Source organism: Pelodiscus sinensis, chromosome 2, assembly GCF_049634645.1.
Source record: "Pelodiscus sinensis isolate JC-2024 chromosome 2, ASM4963464v1, whole genome shotgun sequence".
Taxonomy (NCBI): domain Eukaryota; kingdom Metazoa; phylum Chordata; order Testudines; family Trionychidae; genus Pelodiscus; species Pelodiscus sinensis.
Genome location: NC_134712.1, coordinates 211,911,781 through 211,932,716, shown reverse-complemented (window position 1 = coordinate 211,932,716; position 20,936 = coordinate 211,911,781). Strand labels below are relative to the sequence as shown.

General features: G+C 43.4%; 1 protein-coding gene across 3 annotated transcripts in view; it reads left to right on the top strand.

Moving 5' to 3' along the window:
* Positions 1-20,936, top strand: part of CASD1 (CAS1 domain sialic acid O acetyltransferase 1) — a 64,496-nt gene that overhangs the window by 25,864 nt on the left and 17,696 nt on the right. For 2 of the 3 annotated variants that reach the window (XM_075922347.1, XM_075922348.1), the window contains 6 exons: positions 237-360; positions 2,268-2,482; positions 9,495-9,920; positions 10,391-10,480; positions 12,362-12,481; positions 16,088-16,244. In XM_075922347.1, coding sequence (XP_075778462.1) covers positions 237-360; positions 2,268-2,482; positions 9,495-9,920; positions 10,391-10,480; positions 12,362-12,481; positions 16,088-16,244 — 1,132 coding nt within the window. The remainder of the gene's footprint in view (positions 1-236; positions 361-2,267; positions 2,483-9,494; positions 9,921-10,390; positions 10,481-12,361; positions 12,482-16,087; positions 16,245-20,936) is intronic. The other variant, XM_075922349.1, reaches the window with a different exon arrangement.

The window sequence follows — 20,936 nt, the reverse complement described above, 5'->3', positions numbered from 1 at the left end:
TCTTTATGATAGTCTTTCATTTTTCTGTGCTGCGTCTAGTCTGCCAAACCAAAAAATGTTTTTAATGTTATAAAAATGACTAAAATATTTAAGAAGTAAACAGGTGTTTTTCTGTTACGGTGTTAGTTTTTATAATAGTATTGAAAGCTGGTAATGATGGAGTGGAATCATTGACGTTTTATGATTTATTATTCTTTAGAGATACAGAATCTAATTTTTTTTATTTAATCTTCTAGTGGTCTATCAAGATTCACAATGGCAGCACTGAAGCCCTCACACAATATAAAATCAATATCACTTCAATAGCACCTCTTTTGGAAAAATTAGCAAAGAGTAGTGATGTTTACTGGGTCTTACAAGGTAAACTACAGTAGATAATATAATTTGTGCTGTAATTGTCTGATTTGAATAAATTTTGCAGGCTGTAGAGGGTTAAACCATCTTTCACGGCCTTGTTTTACATTATGATGAACCTCAGAGCAGTCTAGTGGATACAAAAATACTCAGAAAATTTTTATATGAAAACTGATAGATTTGGATCTTTGTTAACATTGTAAGCTAGATTCCACCATTTCCTCTTGACCGTACATTCCATGTGTTTGACCTGTTGCTACCTTAGTGCAATTACGTGTGCTGACAGTTAAATCTAGATTTAAACAGTTGATTTCTTCTTCCTGGGGGAAAAACCTTAAGAACCCCTAACTGACCTGTTGTTGATAGATTCTTACAATAAAACTTCAAATTGCTTTGCATGTGCAGCCCATGATAAAGGTGAGCAGAAATGCTTCTGTTCAAGTGTTTTTCTGTTACGGTGTTAGTTTTTAGCCAGAAAGTAATACATTTTCCAAAAAAGGAGCTCCGAGGTTGGGCATACACACACCAATATGCACATCAATATACACCGTATGACTACAGTTAATTACATACAGCAACTAGACTGGTGTAAAATATTTTGAAATGTTCGTTACATAACTTAAAAAAAAAGCAGACACATATAAGATGTGAACTTTGCTTAGTTAATGGTTTAAAAATCAAGTGTAGCCAAAGTTCAGGTTATACATGCAGTCTCAGTTCTCTCACCTTTTGGGTATTGTATTTTTGGGGTATTGTATAATATGATCATGTGCAGTTTATCAAATAATACAACATAAACAGTTATTCTAATACTTCATTACCTTATTTTGTGCGTGCTTATTAGGTGTAATGCTTGCTACTTTAGTTAGTCCTATAGTAATCAATATTTGTATCTGAAATCAGAGAGGCAGGGACTGCTCATGGTAGGGAAGCACATTAAATTTTTGCAGGATTAAGCCTTCAGATATACATGTGTGACATATGATAGTGTTGAGTACTACTAGTCTGTATATCAGTTCATTAAAGTCATTAGTATGAAAAACAAAATAACCAGTTATTGCCCAGCATTTTACATTTTCAGTATGTCTTAAAGTAATAGTGAAAATTATGCTGAAATGGACCATCTACATTAGTTCAGTTTGGTGTCTCTCATCTTGAACTAAGTCTAGCTGTGCTGCTGACTGAAAGAAAAGTGATATATTAAATTAAATGTATACTTGAAGAACATGTATAACAATTCAGGGTCAGTAGAAATGTGCTATTTTCATAGTCCAGTATAACTATAGAAATATGAAAAATATAGGTATTACTGTGTGTTTAAGGCTATAGGAAAAATACTGTGATGGACTGAATTATTTGAGAACTAGTATTTAATAATGAATTTAAAGATCAATGAATATAGGGGGACAAAATCATTCTGTTTTAATTTTGATGTTTCTGGATTTTTAGATTAGAATGTAAACACTTATGTAACCTTAAACATATTGATGACTGATGCGCCCATTCTAATGTTGAATTGACATATTCAGCATTATGAACAAATAGAGTTAAGGGTTTTTTAATCCCAAACTAGTATTGATGTAGGTTTATTGGACTAATGGAATGTGGAGGAGCATTTGAGAAGAGAAAATCTCTTCTTCACTAGGTGACTAAATACATTTTCTGAGAGGTTTTTTGGGGAAATTTGCTCCCAAACTAAATTCTTGCAAGGCAGATTGAAGATTATCGTAAATTTTGACTATTGGGTTTAAACCTTATAAAAACAAGGATTATAATACACTGGATGGTAAAGTTAACATTTTATATTTGTAACTCTGAAAAATAGATTAATCTTTTAGGATTAATATAATCCATAGAACTTGAGTTATGATGATTGATTTTTTAAATAAAAAGTTTCATTCTTTTATATTTAGATCCTGTTTGTGAAGATATGCTGAGTGACAGCAGGAAAATGATCACCAATGAGAAAATAGATGCTTACAATGAAGCTGCAATCAGTATTCTGAATAGCAGCTCCAGAAATTCCAAAGCTAAAGTTAAAGTGTTCAGTGTTTCCAAACTGATAGCACAAGAAACTATCATGCAATCATCAGATGGCTTGCATCTCCCCGAATCAAGCAGAAAAACAGTGAGTACTTTCATTGTATAACAAAGAGGTAATAAGGGAGCAAGATTTCAATTGAAAATGTACTCATAATGGCAAATAGCATGATATTTGGTGTTCCTTTATGATTGTAGTCTTAAAAATGATGTGAAAGACTTTTCAGGAAATTGTTTTGAAGAGGTCAGCAGGTAAAAGGATATGTTTTAGGACCTTGCAAACAAATTTTACAAGATGCTAATTATGCTACCTACTGTTTTGTAGATAACTATGTAGTTGTTTAAAAAACATTGTTTCTTCTTTGAGTGATTGCTTATGTCCATTCCATGTAAATATGCACGTGCAGCATGCACGCATCTTCGGAAACTTTTCTCCTAGCAGCACCTGTCGGGCCAGCGGGAGAGCCCCGTGGAGCGGCACTGGTATACCGGCCCATATATACCCCTACTGGCCCTCCACCCCCTCAATTCCTTCTTAAAGCCAGTGATGGTCATTAGACCATACTTCTGCTCTTGCTTAGCAAGCGCCCCTTTGCAGCTTAGTGTTACAGTTCTTTGTTATAGTGTTATATTTACGGTTCATATCAAGTTCTCGTTAAGTAGTTGTTAAGTGGTTTCCTTTTGAGTTAAGGACCCACCGTAGTAGTCTCTGTCCCGCACCCCTAGGACTGTGTCTGGGCCACAAGGCTTCGAGCCCTGTGAGAAGTTCCAGAGTTCTACGCCCTGTGGTGACCCACACTCTGCCTGCCTTAAGTGTCTGGGCGAGGCCCATTTGTCCAAGGCCTGTAAAATTTGCAAAGCGTTCATGTCGCGCAGGAAGCAAGAGAGAGAGAGTTGCGTCTTAAGATCATCCTAATGGAGGTGGCTTTGCAGTTGGCACAGGCTTCTGATCCTGCACCAGCGACCGAGAGTGCACTGAACTTGGTGCGGACCTCAGCACCACTCCCAATCTCCGGTGCCTCAGAAGAAGAGGTGGCCTAGCAGAGACAGATCACCCTCGCTGCACATGCCCTCTGTGCGGCCTCAAGTGGGGCACGTGGCACCTTGGGGCTCTAAGCCTGGACCTTCTTGGTCAGGCAAACATTCCAGTCCACACCGGGATCCCAGGCCAGTTGGGGATTTCCCGGAGCCCTTGACACCAGAGGCCTTCCACGCCGCCAGGACCTTATTGAGTTGTCCCCCTCTCTCCCAGCACCGATCAACAGCCAAGGACCGGAATTCCATTCGGCACCAGTCGGAGGCTAGGGCACCCAGCACCGGAGTTGAGAAAACACTGGTCCTGTACTGCTGCACCAGCAGCGCCTTCCGTTGGGGCCGGCACTGGCGGCAACCTTGGCCCAGGCCTCGGCACAGGACCTGGCGCCAGGACAAGGGCCTCAAATGGCACTGAGCATGGTACCAGCTGCCGCACGTTCCGACACCAACCAGAGCGCACTGGGCCTGGCACCGACCATGCCTCCCCGTCTTTGTTGTCCACACCAGGGTAAGCCAGAATCGATGGCCCAGCATGCCCCAACATCGAGACTACTGGCTGTGTCTGCCTCTACACCACCGTGGTTGGCTTCGGAGTATTCGACTGATTCAGAGGTGGAATCCACATGGTCCTCCAAGGGGTCAAGATCATGATCTCGCATCGGTCTCATTCCCGTCACTGAGCATCGCACCGCAGTACCTCTGCCCATCAACAACAGTATCAATGGGCATAGCCAGCCCTGTGCCGGGGATGCAGCAGTCATGATGGCCCCCACTGGCACCAGCTCCATCTCAGTGGCCCTTCTGGACCCCATGGGCTTACCACCAGAGTCAGGGTGTGGCTCCCCCCAGACCAGAGTTGGTCTTCTCTGGGTACAGAGCCTCTCCTTCAGCAACTCCACTCACTCAGTCACCTACATTGGGGCAGTCGCTTCTGCCAGGCCAGACGTCCCCACACTACTTGGAGTCTGAGGGCCCCGTGGTTTGGCCACTCAAGTACCCCTGTCAACATCCTCTTAAGCTCCCTTACAGGCGGGCCTGAAGGGGTCCTCCTCCTCAGGACCTCCTTCGCCAACTGGCCCAAAGCCTGGGAGTCTAGGCGGAGAGTGTGTCAGAGGATTCTGACCCTACGGTTGACATTCTGCAGTCAGACACCGCTACCAGAGTGGCCCTCCCCATCAACAAAATGGTGGCGGAGATCTCCAGATCCCTCTGGCAAACCCCGGCCTCCATTCCACCAACAAACAAGAAAGCTGAACAGTGGTACTTTGTGGCCCAGGAAGGGAATGAATACCTCTTCTCCCTCCTGCCTCCGGGGGTTACTGGTGGTTCAGGCAGTGAATCAGAGAGAGACAGGGCCAGCCAGGCACCACCCCTTAGAAAAGGGACGCCAAAAAGATGGACCTCTCAGGGAGGAAGGCATATGCGTCCGGAGGCCTAAAGCTTCACATAGCGATCCAGCTGGTTTTGCTGTCTCGCTATGAATATATCAACTGGACCTCCATGGACAAGTTTAACGAACTCCTCCTCAGGGATTCTGAGGCCGACTTCAGAGTCCCCTTGGAAGAGGACAGAACAATCTCTAGGGCCGTGCTCCAAGCCGCCTTAGATGCAGCCGCTCATGGTATGGCTACGGGGTTGGTGTTATGCCGCAGCTCTTGGCTGCAAAGGTATGGGGTACCCCTGGAGCTCCAAAATACCATCCAAGACCTTCCATTCAAGGGTCCTTCTCTGTTTTCTGAACAGATGGACCAGTGTCTACACGGGCTCAAGGACACCCAGGCCATGCTGAAGTCACTGGACATTCACACCCTGGCCACCCAGCAATGATCCTTCTCAGGCAGGAACCCTCCTAGGCCTTCCCAGCAGGGCGCTTGCCCTGATTTCTCCTGGCACCATAGTAGAAACGGCAATGGGAGGAATGGGAGGTGTCCTCGGCTGTCCCAAGATCAGGCACAGGGCTTACCTAGCAAGTCCTCAGGGCCTTACCTAGCAAGTCCTCAGGGCCTTGTCAAGGATTTTGAGGGTACACCTGAGGACAGCTTACCAGTCTCATTCCTCCCCTTCCAGGATTGTCTATTCCCTTTCCACCGGGCTTGGGAATCTATTACCTTGGACCTCTGAGTCCTACAGATGGTGGGAAGGGGCTATGTCATCCCCTTCCACTCCGCTCCTCCTTCACATTCCCTTACCCTGTCCATCTTCAGGGACCCCTCTCACAAGCTTCTCCTTCAGGAGGAGGCCCTCCAGCTCCTCGCTCTAGGGGCTGCAAAGCCGGTTCCCCTGGGAGTCTTGGGTAGGAGCTTCTATATCCGATATTTCCTGGTCCCCAAAGCCAAGGGGGGGGGGGGTGTTCCACCCTGTCTTGGGCCTCAGGGATCTCAACACCTTCATCATTAAAACCGAATTCAATATGGTGACCCTGGAATCTAGCATTCCATCCCTAGCTTCCAGAGAGTGGTACGCTGCCCTCAATCTAAAAGATGCCTACTTTCATGTTTCCATTGTTCCTCACCACCAACGGTTCCTCCACTTCATGGTGGGCAGAGACCACTATCAGTTTACAGCCCTCCCCTTTGGGATTTCCATGGCCCCCTGGGTTTTCACAAAGTATATGGCTGTTGTGGCTGCCGCTCTGAGGAAGAGAGGAGTCCAGATGTTCCCCTATCTGGACGACTGGCTGTTATGAGGGAGCTTTGCAAACCAGGTGCGGGCTCACATCGCCCTGGTTTGGGATCTCTTCTGGGAATTAGGCCTACTCCTGAATGTGGACAAATCAACTTTGGTACCCACTCCAGTGATAGAGTTTGCGGGCGCCAGTCTGGACTCCACATTGGCAAGGGCTTCCCTCCCCTGGTCCTGCTTCCTGGTGATCAACTCCACTGTCCGGGATCTGCAGGCATTACTTACAACCACGGCGACTCCTGGGCCCAATGGTGACATGCACATGTCACCCAATGTGCCAAACTCCACATGTGACCACTACAGATGTGGCTGGCATGCACTCACAACCCGTCCTTCCACCAGTGGGACAGAGTGGTGACTGTGCCCGCCAAGGTCTTTTGCTCCTGGATTGGTGGACTCAGAAGGAGGAGGTCTGCGCCGTGGTGCCATTCTCCTGGCTCTTACTGACCCTCTGGCTGGTGACGGACGCATCAGACGTAGGCTGTGGAGCTCACCTCTGAGGCATACAGACACAAGATATGTGGAGCGCAGACAATCTCTCCCTGCACATCAATGTCAGGGAGCTACGGGCAGTCCGCCTTGCTTGCGTGGCCTTCTTCCTTCGAGTCGGGGCAAGTCAGTACTCATCTTATCCAACAATATCGGCAGTCTCGTATATCAACAGGCAGGGTGGTGCCCAGTCACGTCACCTGTGTCAGGAAGCCCTACATCTGTGGGATCTCTGCATCGGGGTGGATATCCATCCTACAGCCTCCCTATCTCCTGGGCACCCAGAATGATCTGGCAGATGGGCTGAACAGATCCTTCTCCAGTCTCTCAGATGGAACATGGCCGCTTGGATCTTCTGCAAGTTGGGTTTTCCCCTTCTGGACCTGTTCGCCACACAACAGAACCGGAAATACCAGAAGTTCTGCTCCCTTATTGCAATGAGGTGGGGCTTTCAGGGAGACGCGCTAGTCATTCCCCGGCCTGGGGATCTCCTTTATGTGTTCCCGCCATTCCCACTAGTACACAGAGTGCTCCTGTGGGTGTGGGAATTTGGGGCGACACTGATCCTCATCGCCCGAGCATGGCCCAGACAGCAGTGGTTCTCGATCCTCCTGAGTCTGTCATGCGAGAGACCGATAGCTCTCCCTATGGTCCCTGACCTGATTACCCAGGACGGTGGCAAGCTCCGTCCCTGTGCTTCCTGCACCTCACGGCATGGAAGCTCCATGGCTGACAGCGGCGGAGCTTCAGTGTTCGGCTCAGGTTCAGGAGGTGCTGTTGGGTAGTAGGAAGCCTTCCACCAGGGCTACGTATTTAGCCAAATGGAAGCGGTTTTATAACTGGACTACTCAAAGGCAGTTTTTGGCTGTAGATGCCCCAGTTCCCCGGGTTCAGGGCTACCTTTTGGACCTCAGATTGAAAGGGTTGTCCTCCTCGTTTAAGGTCCACCTAGTGGCTATTTCTGCTTTCCATCTGGGCACCAGGGGCAAGACCCTTTTTGTGGACTCAGTGGTGAACAGATTCTTGAAGGGCCTGGACAGGCTTTACCCATGTCAGGCAACCCATCCCTCAGTGAGATCTCAACCTGGTCCCGTCTAAGCTTATGGGACCCCCATTTGAACCTTTGGCGATGTGTTCATTACTACACCTGTCCTATAAGGTATCACTCTTGGTGGCCATCACGTTGGCCAGACGTGTGTCCGAACTGAGAGCCCTCCCTGCGGACCCCCCATATAAAGTTTTCTTCAAAGACACAGCCAGGTTGTGCCCCCACCCTGCCTTTCTGCCAAAGGTAGTGTCCAAATTTCATTTGTCGCAGGACATATTCCGACCTGTTTTTTATCCCAAGCCGCACGCATCGAGTAAGGAACAGGCGCTACACACGTTGGACATTCAAGGGCTCTTGCCTTTTATTTAGAACGAAGCCCTTCCACAGGTCACCTCAGCTCCTTATTGCCATAGCAGAGCGGATGAAAGGCCAGCCAGTTTCGGCACAAAGGATCTCTTGGATCACAGCCTGCATTACGGAGTGCTATGGGATGACCAGAATTCCAGCCCCTTCCCTTACGGCCCACTTGACTAGAGCTCAGGCCTCCTCCACAGCCTTCCTGGCTCAGGTCCCTATCCTGGACATATGCAGGGCTGCCACATGGTCTGCTGTCCATACCTTTTCTAACCATTACGCTCTGATTAATCAGGCAAGAGAGGATGCTGCCCTAGGTAGAGCTGTCCTCTACTCAGTGGAATGTTAGAACTCTTCTCGCCTCCTTGGGTTTCTGCTTTGGAGTCACCTACGTGTAATGGACAGGAGCAATCACTTGAAGAAGAAAGAACGGTTACTTACCTTGCAAGTGTGGTTTTTCGAGATGTGTTGCTCGTGTCCATTCCAAATCCCACCCGTCTCCCCTTCTTCGGAGTAATCCGGTAAGAAGGAAGTGAGGGAGTGGAGGGCCAGCAGGGGTATATATGGGCTGGAATAGTGGCACCACTCCAGGAGGCTCCCCCACCGGCCCGACAGGTGCTGCTAGGGGAAAGTTTCCAACTACACATGCACATTGCATGCACACACCTACATAGGATGGACATGAGCAACACATCTCAAAGAACCACAGTTATGAGGTAAGTAACTGTTCTTTCTCCTGTTTGTTAAACACTGTTTGATATCATCACTAGTTTCTTCATATACTGAGAAATCCAAGTTGTTGCTTTTCTCTGCATGAATGATTGACAATCACAGCTCTTTGGAGAGCTGCTTTCAGGGCTAAATCCTAAAACTCATCCCTTGTGGGTGTGTAAGATCCTGAGCATATCTATAGTAATTCTCTTATGGCAAAGTTGTGGGGAGATGCAGGAATGCCTTTCCAGAGATGATCATCCTATATAAACTTCTGTAAAGGCTCTGCAGCACAACATGGAGGGAGTTTGTGGTTGCAGGCTAACAGACAGAATGTAGGTTATTAGATCCATGTATATACAGGTAAGCTTGCAAGTTGCATGGGTTACTGCAACATTGAGTCTGCAATAATGTTTTTAGAGCAGTTTTGCTGCTATTTTGCGGTTTGCAGTAGCAATATTGCATTCCCACACCCTCCACAGCAGATCTTCCTAGGTCTACCTGTTGGGTTGTGCTGATTTTGCTTCTTTGTTGCTTTTTCAAAATCAATAATAAAAAGCAAAGCTTTTTGTTTACATCAAGACTCTTAAAATATTCACTTAGATCTGTTAATATGGATTGTATTAATTCTGGAATTTGAGTGTAACTATCTGTGTGCATAATATATGAAGTGCTGAAGTATAAAATAAGGGAAAATGTTTCTTTACTAATGTGAAATAGTGTTAAAGAAAATCTGCTATGCTGAGAATGTTTGATAGCTAGTTGTTTATTTCTTTGGCAGAGTGCAATGATTCTTATGAATGTCTACTGCAATAAGATTCTGAAGCCCATTGATGGATCCTGCTGCCAGCCTCAGCCTCCCCTCACTCTGATACAGAAGCTAGCTTTTTGTTTTTTTGCTTTGTCCATTATTGGATATTTAATTCTCAATTTTATTTATCGTAATAATCATCGAAAGAACAAGCCATGCACTGATATGGAAAGTGGAGAAGAGAAAAAACCTGTTGCCAGTACATCTCCTGTTTCTACCCTAGAGACACTGTTACACTCGTTCTGCAAGCTGGGTCTAATCATGGCCTATTTCTATCTATGTGACAGAGCAAATCTATTTATGAAGGAAAACAAATTTTATACACACTCATCTTTCTTCATACCAATTATCTACATCCTGGTTTTGGGGGTATTTTATAACGAAAACACCAAAGAGGTAAAGATCATGCTAGTTCATTTCTCAGTTTAAGATTGCAAATGAATTAATTTTTATTCACTAAAATACGATAATCAGATTTTCAAAAACGATATAATTGATGCACAAAAACTATGTACATATGAAAATTCACCTGTAGGTGTACACAAACGTAATTAGGTTCAAAATGATGTTTTATGCCAGTGCATTGGGTAAAACATTTTTGTGACACAGCAGTTAATAGTATTCATCCATCAGCTGGCCAAAGTGCACCACAGTAAAGTCGTAGTTCAAATTTGTAGATGAGCATTGATTTACAGGGCAACATCTAAAACAAAAGTGAACTTTGTATAATGTCATTAGTGTAGACGTTTTTCTTCTTAGACCCAATTGCCCATAATGTGGTTTATTGTTTTTAACTTTTTCTCCTCATTTTGTAGATGTTCGTTGTACTTGTTGGAATAGCAACACTCTTGTTTTGTTTTGCATAGACTAAGATGTTAAATAGAGAACAGACAGATGAATGGAAAGGCTGGATGCAGCTTGTTATTTTGATTTATCATATCTCTGGAGCAAGCACTGTAAGTGATGTGAATTTTTTTAAAGTGATGTCATTTAGATTCAGTTCATTAAAGGAAAAAATAAGCTTTTGTCATTTACCACCAAATAAAAGTTAAAATATCCAAGCATTTATTAGACTTGAGTATCAACAAGTTCAGATTATGCTCCTTTTTTAACCATTTGTCAACTACGTGATTTTTTTGTGAGCCTCATTGATCAATTTTTTTCAGTTAGTACAGATATCAATGAAGTTGTACTTTTTGCATCATATATCCAATGAAGAGAAATTATTTCCTCTTTGTAGAAGAGTTACAAAAAGCTGCTGCAGATTTTTATATATTAGGAGTTTAAACTGTTAAAGGACAACTTTCTAGAATGCTTTTCGTTTTTCTTAATAAAGATATAGCAGTGGTTCTCAAACTGCAGTCTGAGGACCACTAGTGGTTTACGGCCGCCTTCCAGGTAGTCCATGGCTCGAATTCAGCCTCCCTTCCACCCTTTCTCTCCTTGCAGCAGGGAGCCTGTGCTGGTGCTCCTGCTTCGTGACCTCCCCCCTTCCCTCCCGAGGTTGGAGCACCAGCATTGGTTTCCCTCTGGGTGGGGGGAAGCCCCAAGCCTCCCTGCCAGATCTGGCTTGTGGGGAGGAAGCGGAGCTAGAAGCAACTCCGGGTGTTGCTGATCCTTCTCCCCTAGCTGGGGAAACAGCAGTGCATGAATGCACTGTCTGGAGGCTTTCCCTGCTACTCCTATTGGCTGGAGTTGTGGCCAATGGGAGCAGTGGGAAGCCGTGCCTGGTACACAATGCCTGGGAACAGGGTGGGGCGTGAAAGCAAATAAATGCCAACCCGCCACCTTCTGATGCCCATACCTCACATTCCCACCCTGCTCCTGCACCCTTCCCCCTGTCAGACATCCTTCTCCCAGTCCATTCCAGCTCCCTCCCTCCTTCCCAGACCTCATCCTCTTACCCCAGTCTGCCCCATCCCCATCCATATACCAGTGTCCCGCAAGTTGAAGCCCTCATTTTTGTCTCCATCCCAGAGTCTAAGGGAGGGGAGGGGTCCATAAAATTCACTACCCCTGGAACCTCAGAAGAGTAAATCCAGCCCATGGGAAGCCCCGAACCTTAGTCCGCCTTGTCCCAACAGACTGGAATGCCAGAGGAATGAGGTGTCTCAATTGAAGGCCAAATCAGTCAGAGTTGGGGTTTTTGGAGGAAATTTTTTGCTTCTCACTTGTGTGGTCCCCAACTGATTTTTCTATGGGTCAGTGGCCCCTGATCCAAAAAAGTTTCCCCACTCCTGTCATAAATAAATAAAACATTGAAACCTTTTGTGATGGAGATAAATTCATATTTTATTTTATTTGAAATGAAGTTTGATAAACTAACATGAGTTAAAACACTTAATCTGTTTTAATAATTTAATATTTCCTTTCTTACTGGTTAAACCATTCTCCTTAGCTGCAGCACTAGCAAAATGGCTTAGGTGTAATTATGCAGTTAACAGAGTGTTTCCGTTAGTAAATGGTGGTCCACAGAAAAGTTTGCATTGAGCCAGGTAGGTCATGGGCCAAAAAGTTTGAGAACCACTGAGATATAGATACATAAGAAAGTAGAGCTTTTGATATAATCATAAGAAAATTATTCAGATTTTACAATTTGAAAGGGGCTTTGTCAAAAGTATTGCTGTTCAGTAGTAGTAGTAAGTAGGACATCGCATTTTTTCATTATAGTTGGTTTATAATGACATAAAGCTTTATGCAACAGAAACGTTACAAGCCTAAAATACAGAACTTTCTCCTCTGGTCCCCAAATTTATTTACATTTAATAGTGTTTTTAAAATATGAGAGAGAGAGCTTCTGTGATCCTCTGTAAAGTATCAATTATTTTTCTCAACAGTTTTTGCCTGTGTATATGCATGTTCGGGTTCTGGTTGCTGCGTATCTGTTCCAAACAGGTTATGGACATTTTTCATACTTTTGGATCAAAGGAGACTTTGGATTATATAGAGTGTGTCAGGTAAGAATACATTTTTCACTTATTTCATATAAAATATTTCCCAATTCAGATCTTTCTCTGCTCACTAACATAGCTGAGATTAAAATTATTTTGGTTGATATTCATAATACCAAAATGATCATTTTCTCTCTCCCTCTCTCTCTTTCTCATATGGTCTCTTTATTGTAGTCTGATCAATCTAGTTTATCTAATACAAACATAATGAACATTTTAAGGGGAAGGCTGGTAATTTCTTAGACTGTGGTTGAAGTGAAAAATAATGATTCTTAATGTTTTCATCAGCAGTTGGGCACAATAAATAGTGGTGAAGATAAAAATAATTTAATATATGGAAAGGCAAGACTGAAATAAATTATCTAAATTATCCATTTAGATCTTTCTTCTGCATTCTTTCCCTAATTCATGCCCCCATCTTGTCTTTTTAATGAGGTGATTCTATTTACATACCACTAAATTGTTTTTCTAGTAGCTATTTCTTATACAAGGCTAAATATTTGGTGACACCAGTATACTATCGCTTGTGAAGCGTGTTATGCTTCTTAGGGCAGTCTCGGGAAAAAAGTTCCAGCTTACAGCTTTCAGAAGGGGCAGGAGTTCCTTAAGATGGACATATCATGCATCTTTCCCAACAATCCCACATTAATGTTGGTGAAATGGCCCTTGTGATCCGCCAGGGCCTACAGCACTATTGAGAAGTACCCCATGTGGTTTTTATGCTCCTTGGCAAGATGGTTGGGTGCCAAGATGGGGGAAGTGTCTGTAATCCCACCTCAGTTAGGGAATTCCATCACAGCCAACTCCTCCACTATGACATCCACGTTCCCCAGAGTCACTACGCTCCATATCAGAATGGTATTGATTGCTTTGGTTACCTGTATAACAGGAGCCCCCACTGTATATTTCCCCATTCCATATTGATTCCCAGCTGACAGGTAGCTGTCTGGAGCTGCAAGCTTCCCCAGGGCAATTGCCACGTGCTTCTCCACTTTTGGAGTGGTCTCATTCAGCTGTTCCTGCACTTCAGGGTGGAAGGAAAGCAATTCACAAAATTCCATGAGAGTGGCTTTATGCATTTGGAAGTTTTGCAGACACTGCTGATCATCCCATACCTGCAGCGCTTTGTGGTCCCACCAATCTGTGCGTGTCTGACAGAACCAAAAACCATGTCCCTCTATTTCTAGAGGATTGAATGCTGGCATTTCCAATTCACTCAACTCGAGGCTTGCATGAACAGTGTGTCCATGGTCTCCCAAGTTTCGGCTTCTTGCTGTTCGTACGCTCTGGACATATTCCACAATTAGACACACCAAGGTGAACAATATCATCAATGCTTTGATGCATAATGGAATCCATGAAGGAGTCCATGTTCATGCTCTATGTCTTCTGCACAAGTAACCAGGGCCATAAAGGCTGTGAAAAGACTGTTTCCTGTTGATCTCAAGCAAGGGGGGGGTAGGGAGTAGGCAAGTGCGTTATAGGACACTGACAACATGAACCCAGAGCCACCCGCTGCACCGTTTTGGTCCCAGTGTGCACTGGGAACATAACCAGAATGCAGAGCGGTACAGGCACTGTGGGATAGCTACACACAGCGCATCACTCTCAAAGTTGACAGCAGCCTTCCTACTAAGGACACGCTACTTTGAATTATGTTGAATTCTTGTGCACAGTGGGGATGTGGACCTTCAACTTTACAAATCGGGTGATAAGAAATCAACCTTGATAAATTTGACCATATCTCACAGTGTAGGCATGGCCTCATACAAACAGCCTGTCAGTCACTCAAGTACTCCCCTGTGGGCCATCCCAGCCCTGAGTTTGCCCTGCAGGCTGATATAAGGTGCATCCCAGGCTCTGGGTCCCTTCACAGTGTCCCCCGTGGTAGCTGGTCCCTGGTCACTAGATATTCACAGAAATCCCAAAGGAAGAATGTATAGAGTTCAACAGTTTTATCTTAGGTCTGGGGTGGGGAATCTAAGGCCCGAGTGCCAAATGCGGCCTCCAGCTTGCCTGGATCTGGTCCCCTGAGGCTCGGGCTCACCCCTTTAGCATTCGGGAGCTGCGTTGGTGCTCCAGGCCCCCACCATTCTCCTATGGGGCTGGACCACACAAAATCTATTAGCCTGGGCCTCCGTAGGCTCTGGTAAGTGTGGGATTGTCCTGCTCCTTCTTAGTCAAGGGCCATGTCACTGAGGGTTTCATTTTTTTTCTCTTGCTTCTCACTTATGTGTGGCCCCTGACTGATTTTTCTGTGGGTCAGTGGTCCCCAGCCCAAAAAAGGTTCCCCACCCTTGCCTTAGATCAACATTCCAGTGACACGCACAGCACTTTGAGTTTGATTATACTAAACCAAAATAAGATTTATTTAAGAATAAAATTCAAATAAAATGGCTATATATAAAACAAAATTATAAACTGTAAACTAGGGCCTGCACTCATTTATTGTCCTTTTTTATCTAATAAAGTAGATTCTTAACCCAAAGTTCAGTCTTTTGCAGCACTTGATAGCTAAGCCTTCAACCTGGTTTATTAATTATTCTCTTTTCAAAATGAAAAGGTACCTTAAAATCCATTGTTGTTCATAACCATCAGTTGTTCCAATATAAGGATGACTGGAGAAAACATTGTGTTGTAGGGGTTTTTTTTGTTGGGTTGGGTTGGTTTTTTTGCCCAGTTGATGAGGGAGCACACGATACATTTTTAAAACATCTGACTGGCTCACCCTATCAGTATCAAATGGTATCTTGATTCAAACAACAAACTACAACCATTCAGCTCTATTTTGTTTCTAACATTTGAACTGCTTTTTGAAACAGCCACTCCAATTTCAAGAAAGGTAATACTGTAGGTGCTAAAATTGATATACAGGCAGTCCCCGGGTTACGTACAAGATAGGGACTGTAGGTTTGTTCTTAAGTTGAATTTGTATGCAAGTCGGAACTGGTACATATTGTAGGGGAAACTCTAGCCAAACATTTCTCCAGAGCTCAGTTTTATTCTCCCACACCTCACTTCCCTCAGTCCTTTATTCTCAAGCTGAGGTGTCTACTGAGAAAAGCCGCTCCGCGTCTCCCTGGTCTGCTGGGGGGGGGGGAGCGCTAGCTTCGCGTCTCCCTGGTCTGCTGGGGGCAAGCAGCTAGTGCGGGGTTACCTCACCTCGTTTGTAAGTAGGGATCTGATGTAAGTCGGATCCATGTAACCCGGGGACTGCCTGTATATAATAAAGCTCTCTCTAGTCTGGCATTCCATGGTCCTTCATGATTTTAGTTAGCCATATGAGTGTGGCCAAATTTCATGCTGTCCCATAAAGTTTGTTTACAGCCACCAGTCCTGTCTGTGTTCTGTGCTGCTAGTTAGCTCTAATATACCCCTAAATGACTTCTAAGAGCCTAGTAAATGGTGTTGGTAATGCTACTAGACAATACTGACCTCCCGTGGTTCAGCAAATTCTCTGGTTTGGCACCTGTCATGTCCCAAGAGTGCCGCACTAGAGAAGGTCAGTCTATATTATATAATTTGTATAAAATTAAAGAAAAATGCAATTTGGCAGTAATCCTAAATGAAAAAGAACTCTTCTTTCTTCCTTCCCATTTCAACTACTCTCAGGTTTTATTTCGTCTCAATTTCCTGGTTGTGGTGTTATGTATAGTGATGGACCGACCTTACCAATTTTACTACTTTGTTCCACTTGTCACTGTCTGGTTTATGATCATCTATGCTACGTTAGCTACATGGCCTCAAATAGTCCAGAAGAAAGCAAATGGTAAAATAAATCTTGTTTCTTTCCTTCCTTTTACTGTAAAGTATTAACATCATAATGTACACAGTTTTACAATCGTATACAAAACTTGATAGCTAGTGTGTTAATCTTTATTTGGATATGTGATTAATGTAGAATTCTATAAATACGTTAAACCACTGTCCACTGAACTTGAAAAGATAGTTTTCATTTGCTGAAGTTCTTAAAGAACACATCGTGTTTGTTGAACTGTATCTCTGCTTAAATTTGTTGACATATGAATTATATTTCTGAGATTTTGAAAATTGTGTAGTGAACATTGCAAAAACAGTTGCTGAATAGAAGCTATTCAGCTAAAAACATTACATAAACTTGCCCCTAGATTGCTTTACCTTTTATTCATTGACATCAGAGTTTTAATGATATCGATAGTTTTCCCTCATTTACAGTTTTCCCTATCTATAGTTTTTAAAAAGCTCACTTTTTAAAAAGTGGAACAAAATTCAATACTAATAATGTATTCACAAACATTCTTCATTATGCAACTTTGAGAGGGAATGGCATAGTGTATTTTCTGTCTTACAAACTAAAGTTAGGGCTCTAGAAAAACACTGGGCTTACAGAACGGACTGTATGAGCAACAGTATTGCCAGCTTCCCTATTCATTGCTGTTAATATACCTAAATCATCTTCTTGATGGACCATCTCTTGCCTAATAGGGCCTCCATGCCACTATAGTGTATGACCTTTTAGTTGATGTTATCAAGTTGGTGTTAAATGTATTTATTTCTTGTGTTGTATATGCTTGCTCATTAGAAACTGAAGTGAGGCCACCAGCTTGTTTCACATAGTATAGGTCAGTGTACAGCTGTTATGTGGTAACTGTTTTTAGAGATAATTTACCTCACATAGATTAGAACCAATGACCTGAAGAATAAAGACTCTATATGCTATCACAGCATAAGTCCCTTTCCCCCTTCTTCAAATTGTGTAGCTATGAGTGCGCCACTGTAGGTATATGTACATCTTTGCATTTCTGGTCGGAGATCTTTAGTAGCAGTGTTTGTTTGGCATGCTTGAGGCTAATTAACTCTGAGGTGAGTGAACTATCCTCAGTTCCTCCTCAATCACCCCTGGCTAGAGATAGAATGAGTAGGAGTCCATTCATGGACACTTCACTCTTTCTAAATTCATTCTTAGCTAGTTTGAGTGTTTTTCATAATCTCACTTTTGTCGATCAAACTGTACTGTAAATACTATACAGATACTTCTCAGGAAGGTGAAAGACAATCACCATAAGCTAAAAGGCGTTTTGGACCCAGTTAAGCTGTTTGGTAGACGCCAGCATTAGCCACACTAACATGAAATGGGCCAATTAAAAAATATTATGTACCTCCAACAGATATAGATGTTCTGTTTTCCCATCTTTTGTCTAATTCCATTGTTGTAGATGCAATGGACTCCCAAGACCACCCCTTATGATAGAGATTGGAAGTACTTTGACTTAGTTGGATGAAAGACCTACTTTTCTTCTACTCTGCAACTTAGAATTATAAATTACCAGGCCTTAACAGGAAAATATAATTACAAGGATTATACCAAACTTCTTCTTATTGACCATCTCATGGAATCATAACAGGAACAATTTCAAGCCATTACCAATGATTGCATCTTTCTGGTTTTCCAAAGAATTAAAGACTCAGTTGTTTGCTGAGAAGATCAGTGCGACGCTCCACACACTTGAGGATTCCAGAGCCACCCTTCAGTCACTGGAGAGCTATACATCCACACAAAAGAGAAAATACAGTCCTCAGTCTTCTCACGGATTGCATACACCACCACAACACTGCTAAGAGCCACACAGAAAGAAATCCAAAGTCTATGAATGCAAACCTTCAGGCCCTCAATCTTCAATATCACAACCTGACACTTCAAAACATCACTTTTGAACCTTCAAATTAACATCCAAAACCAACCTTTAACTCCACTACGACATCTGGAGTTTATGGGGGACAACCTTGACTTACTGCAAGTGCAGGCATGCTTTCTGCAACACAGATTTTGCAGCTTGACCACACTTACAGAGACTGTGTAAGCCATCTCTCAGATTTCTGCCAGACATTGCCTCCTGCTTCTGGGCCACAATGCTGGTACATTTCTGATACGATATTTCATGTCAGACTGCATAAGAGATGTCTGCAGACATTGTTCAGCTTGGTTTACAGACACTACTGACAGGCTACACACACCTCTCTTGATACCTTTCAGGGTCAAATGCTTCCTGGACTGGTGGAAAGCCACAGTAAACATTTATACAGACATTCTGTTCACTCAGCCTTCCCTACACCCCAATATCACTTTTCACTCTGAGCACATACCTCATGGATTGAGGTGCATACAATCTCACAACTCAGGACAAGTGGTTGCTCATGGAGATAACTCTTCTCATCAACCTTTGCAAACACAGAGCAGTCAGAAATGCTTGTGCTCACTTTTTCTCACTGATCAGAAGTACACAGATAAAGATCATGACAGATAACATTGTATGCATGTACTTCATAAATCATCAGAAATGTTCCAGATCATCTTACAGCTATGGAACTGATGTATTTACCACAATGTTCACTCTCCATCCCGATACTCTCGCTCAAGCTTCACACCTTAATGGTTCTAACATGTGGAGAGTTCCCGCTCCGAGGAAGAACAAAAAGTGTTGTTACATGGTCGGTAATCAGTTACTTCTTATATCTACCTGCAGAAGTGGTTCAGGTTTCAGGTTTGCTGAGAGTCCAGGCAAAGTATCTCAACATACACTACTTCTCTTGGTGATGTTAGTTACATGTTGACTTTGAAGAAGACAAGGCTATCCCTCGGTTTGCTCAAGATATATCTGGCCGAGTAACTTTCCATCCACAAGTAGAGTAATACTCAGTCTTCACTCTTCCCAACCACAAAGAGATTTATCCAGGGCATAATGAACCTATTTTCCCCAATTCAGGTGCCTCATTCCAACATGTAATCTAAAACTAGTTTTAAAGAGCCTAACTAGACTGCCCTTTGAACCTGTGGCCACTTATTCACTTACACACCTGTCAGTGAAGACAATACAGCTGGTCCTCGAGTTATGAATGCATCGATTTACGACCGTTCATATTTACGATCAGCCTCCTATACATCCAGAACCCAAGTTACAAATGAAATCCGCACTTACGAACAGCACGGCCATACGTCAGTGAATGTAAGCCGACTTACGAACACATCGAGTTACGACCAAGTGCTTGGAACGTAACTCGTTCGTAAGTCGGGGACCGGCTGTATTTCTCATGGCCATCATGTTAGCAAGGAAAATAAGGGAAATATCTGCACTTACAGCACAACCCATTTACAGAATTCCTTCATCACAAGGTTATTTTCAAACTTATGAATAAACCATACCCAAAGTTTATTAATAAGTTAGCCTCATCTTTTCATATGAACCAACCGATTTATCTCCCAGCCTCTTAGCCCGAGCTTCACTATGATAACAGAGAAGTCACATTGCACACACTAAATGTTAGGAGAGCTCTGACTTTCTACCTGGACAAGAAAAAGACTGAGGAAATCTCCCAAGCTCTTCCTTTTCAATAATCATGCAGAAAGGTCTATTGGCACAGCAATATCTGCCCACAGGCTCTCTAAATGAATCTCAAACTATATTAAGCTCTGCTATCATGTTTGCAATATAGTGTCTCCATGTTCTGTGTGCAAATAACAGATTAAGTCCATTTCTTCTTCTGTCACCTTCTTTCAGAATGACTCAATTTCAGAAATCTACAGAACAACAACTTGGGTTTTTGTATATATCTTTGCAAAATACTGTATGATTATTGGAGACCAGATGAAATTAATATGTAGTAGATTTAAAACAAAGCAAAGGAAATATTTCTTCACAAACACAAACAACCTGTGGAACTCCTTGCCCCAGAGGATGTTGTGAAGACCAGGACTTTAACAGGGGTAAAAAAAGAACAAAATAAATTAATGGAGGTCAGGGCCATCAATGGCTATTAGCCAGGATGGGTAGAAATGGTGTCCCTGGCCTCTATTTGTCGGGCTGGGAATGGGTAACGGGGAGGGATCACTTGATGATTACCTGTCTGTTAATTCCCACTGGGGCACCTGGCGTCGCTGTTGGCAGACAGGATACTGGCTAGATGGACTTTGGGTCTGACACAGTAGGGCTGTTCTTATTTTCTTGGGTTCTTATGACTGCTTCTAATGCTAGCTTCAGCTCCAATCTATCCATAACTGAGTCAATTCTGAAGCCCAATGTCCCATTAGGGATACTGCTCCAGAGTCACCTACAGTGGAGCATATTTAGGGACACTACTTGAAGAAGTAGTAATTACCATGTGTGGTAATGATGGCTTTTCAAGTTGTGCCCCCCTTTGGGTGCTCCACAACCCACTTTCCTCTCCTCTACTTCAGAATTCTTGATAGGGACTTTGCAGTAAAGAAGGAATTTCAAGTGTTAAATAGCCTCAAAGTGCAGAAATGTACAGGCCAAAAATACTGCTACAAAGATTTCTCATCAGAAGCACAGCGATGTACATATGCCTACAGTGGAGCACCCATAGGGTTGCACTTCTTGAAGAATCATTGCTTCTGTACAAGGTGAGTAACTTCTTCCCTCACTTATTAGTGGAGTAATATGCCAGTTGTGTAGATTGCATTTTT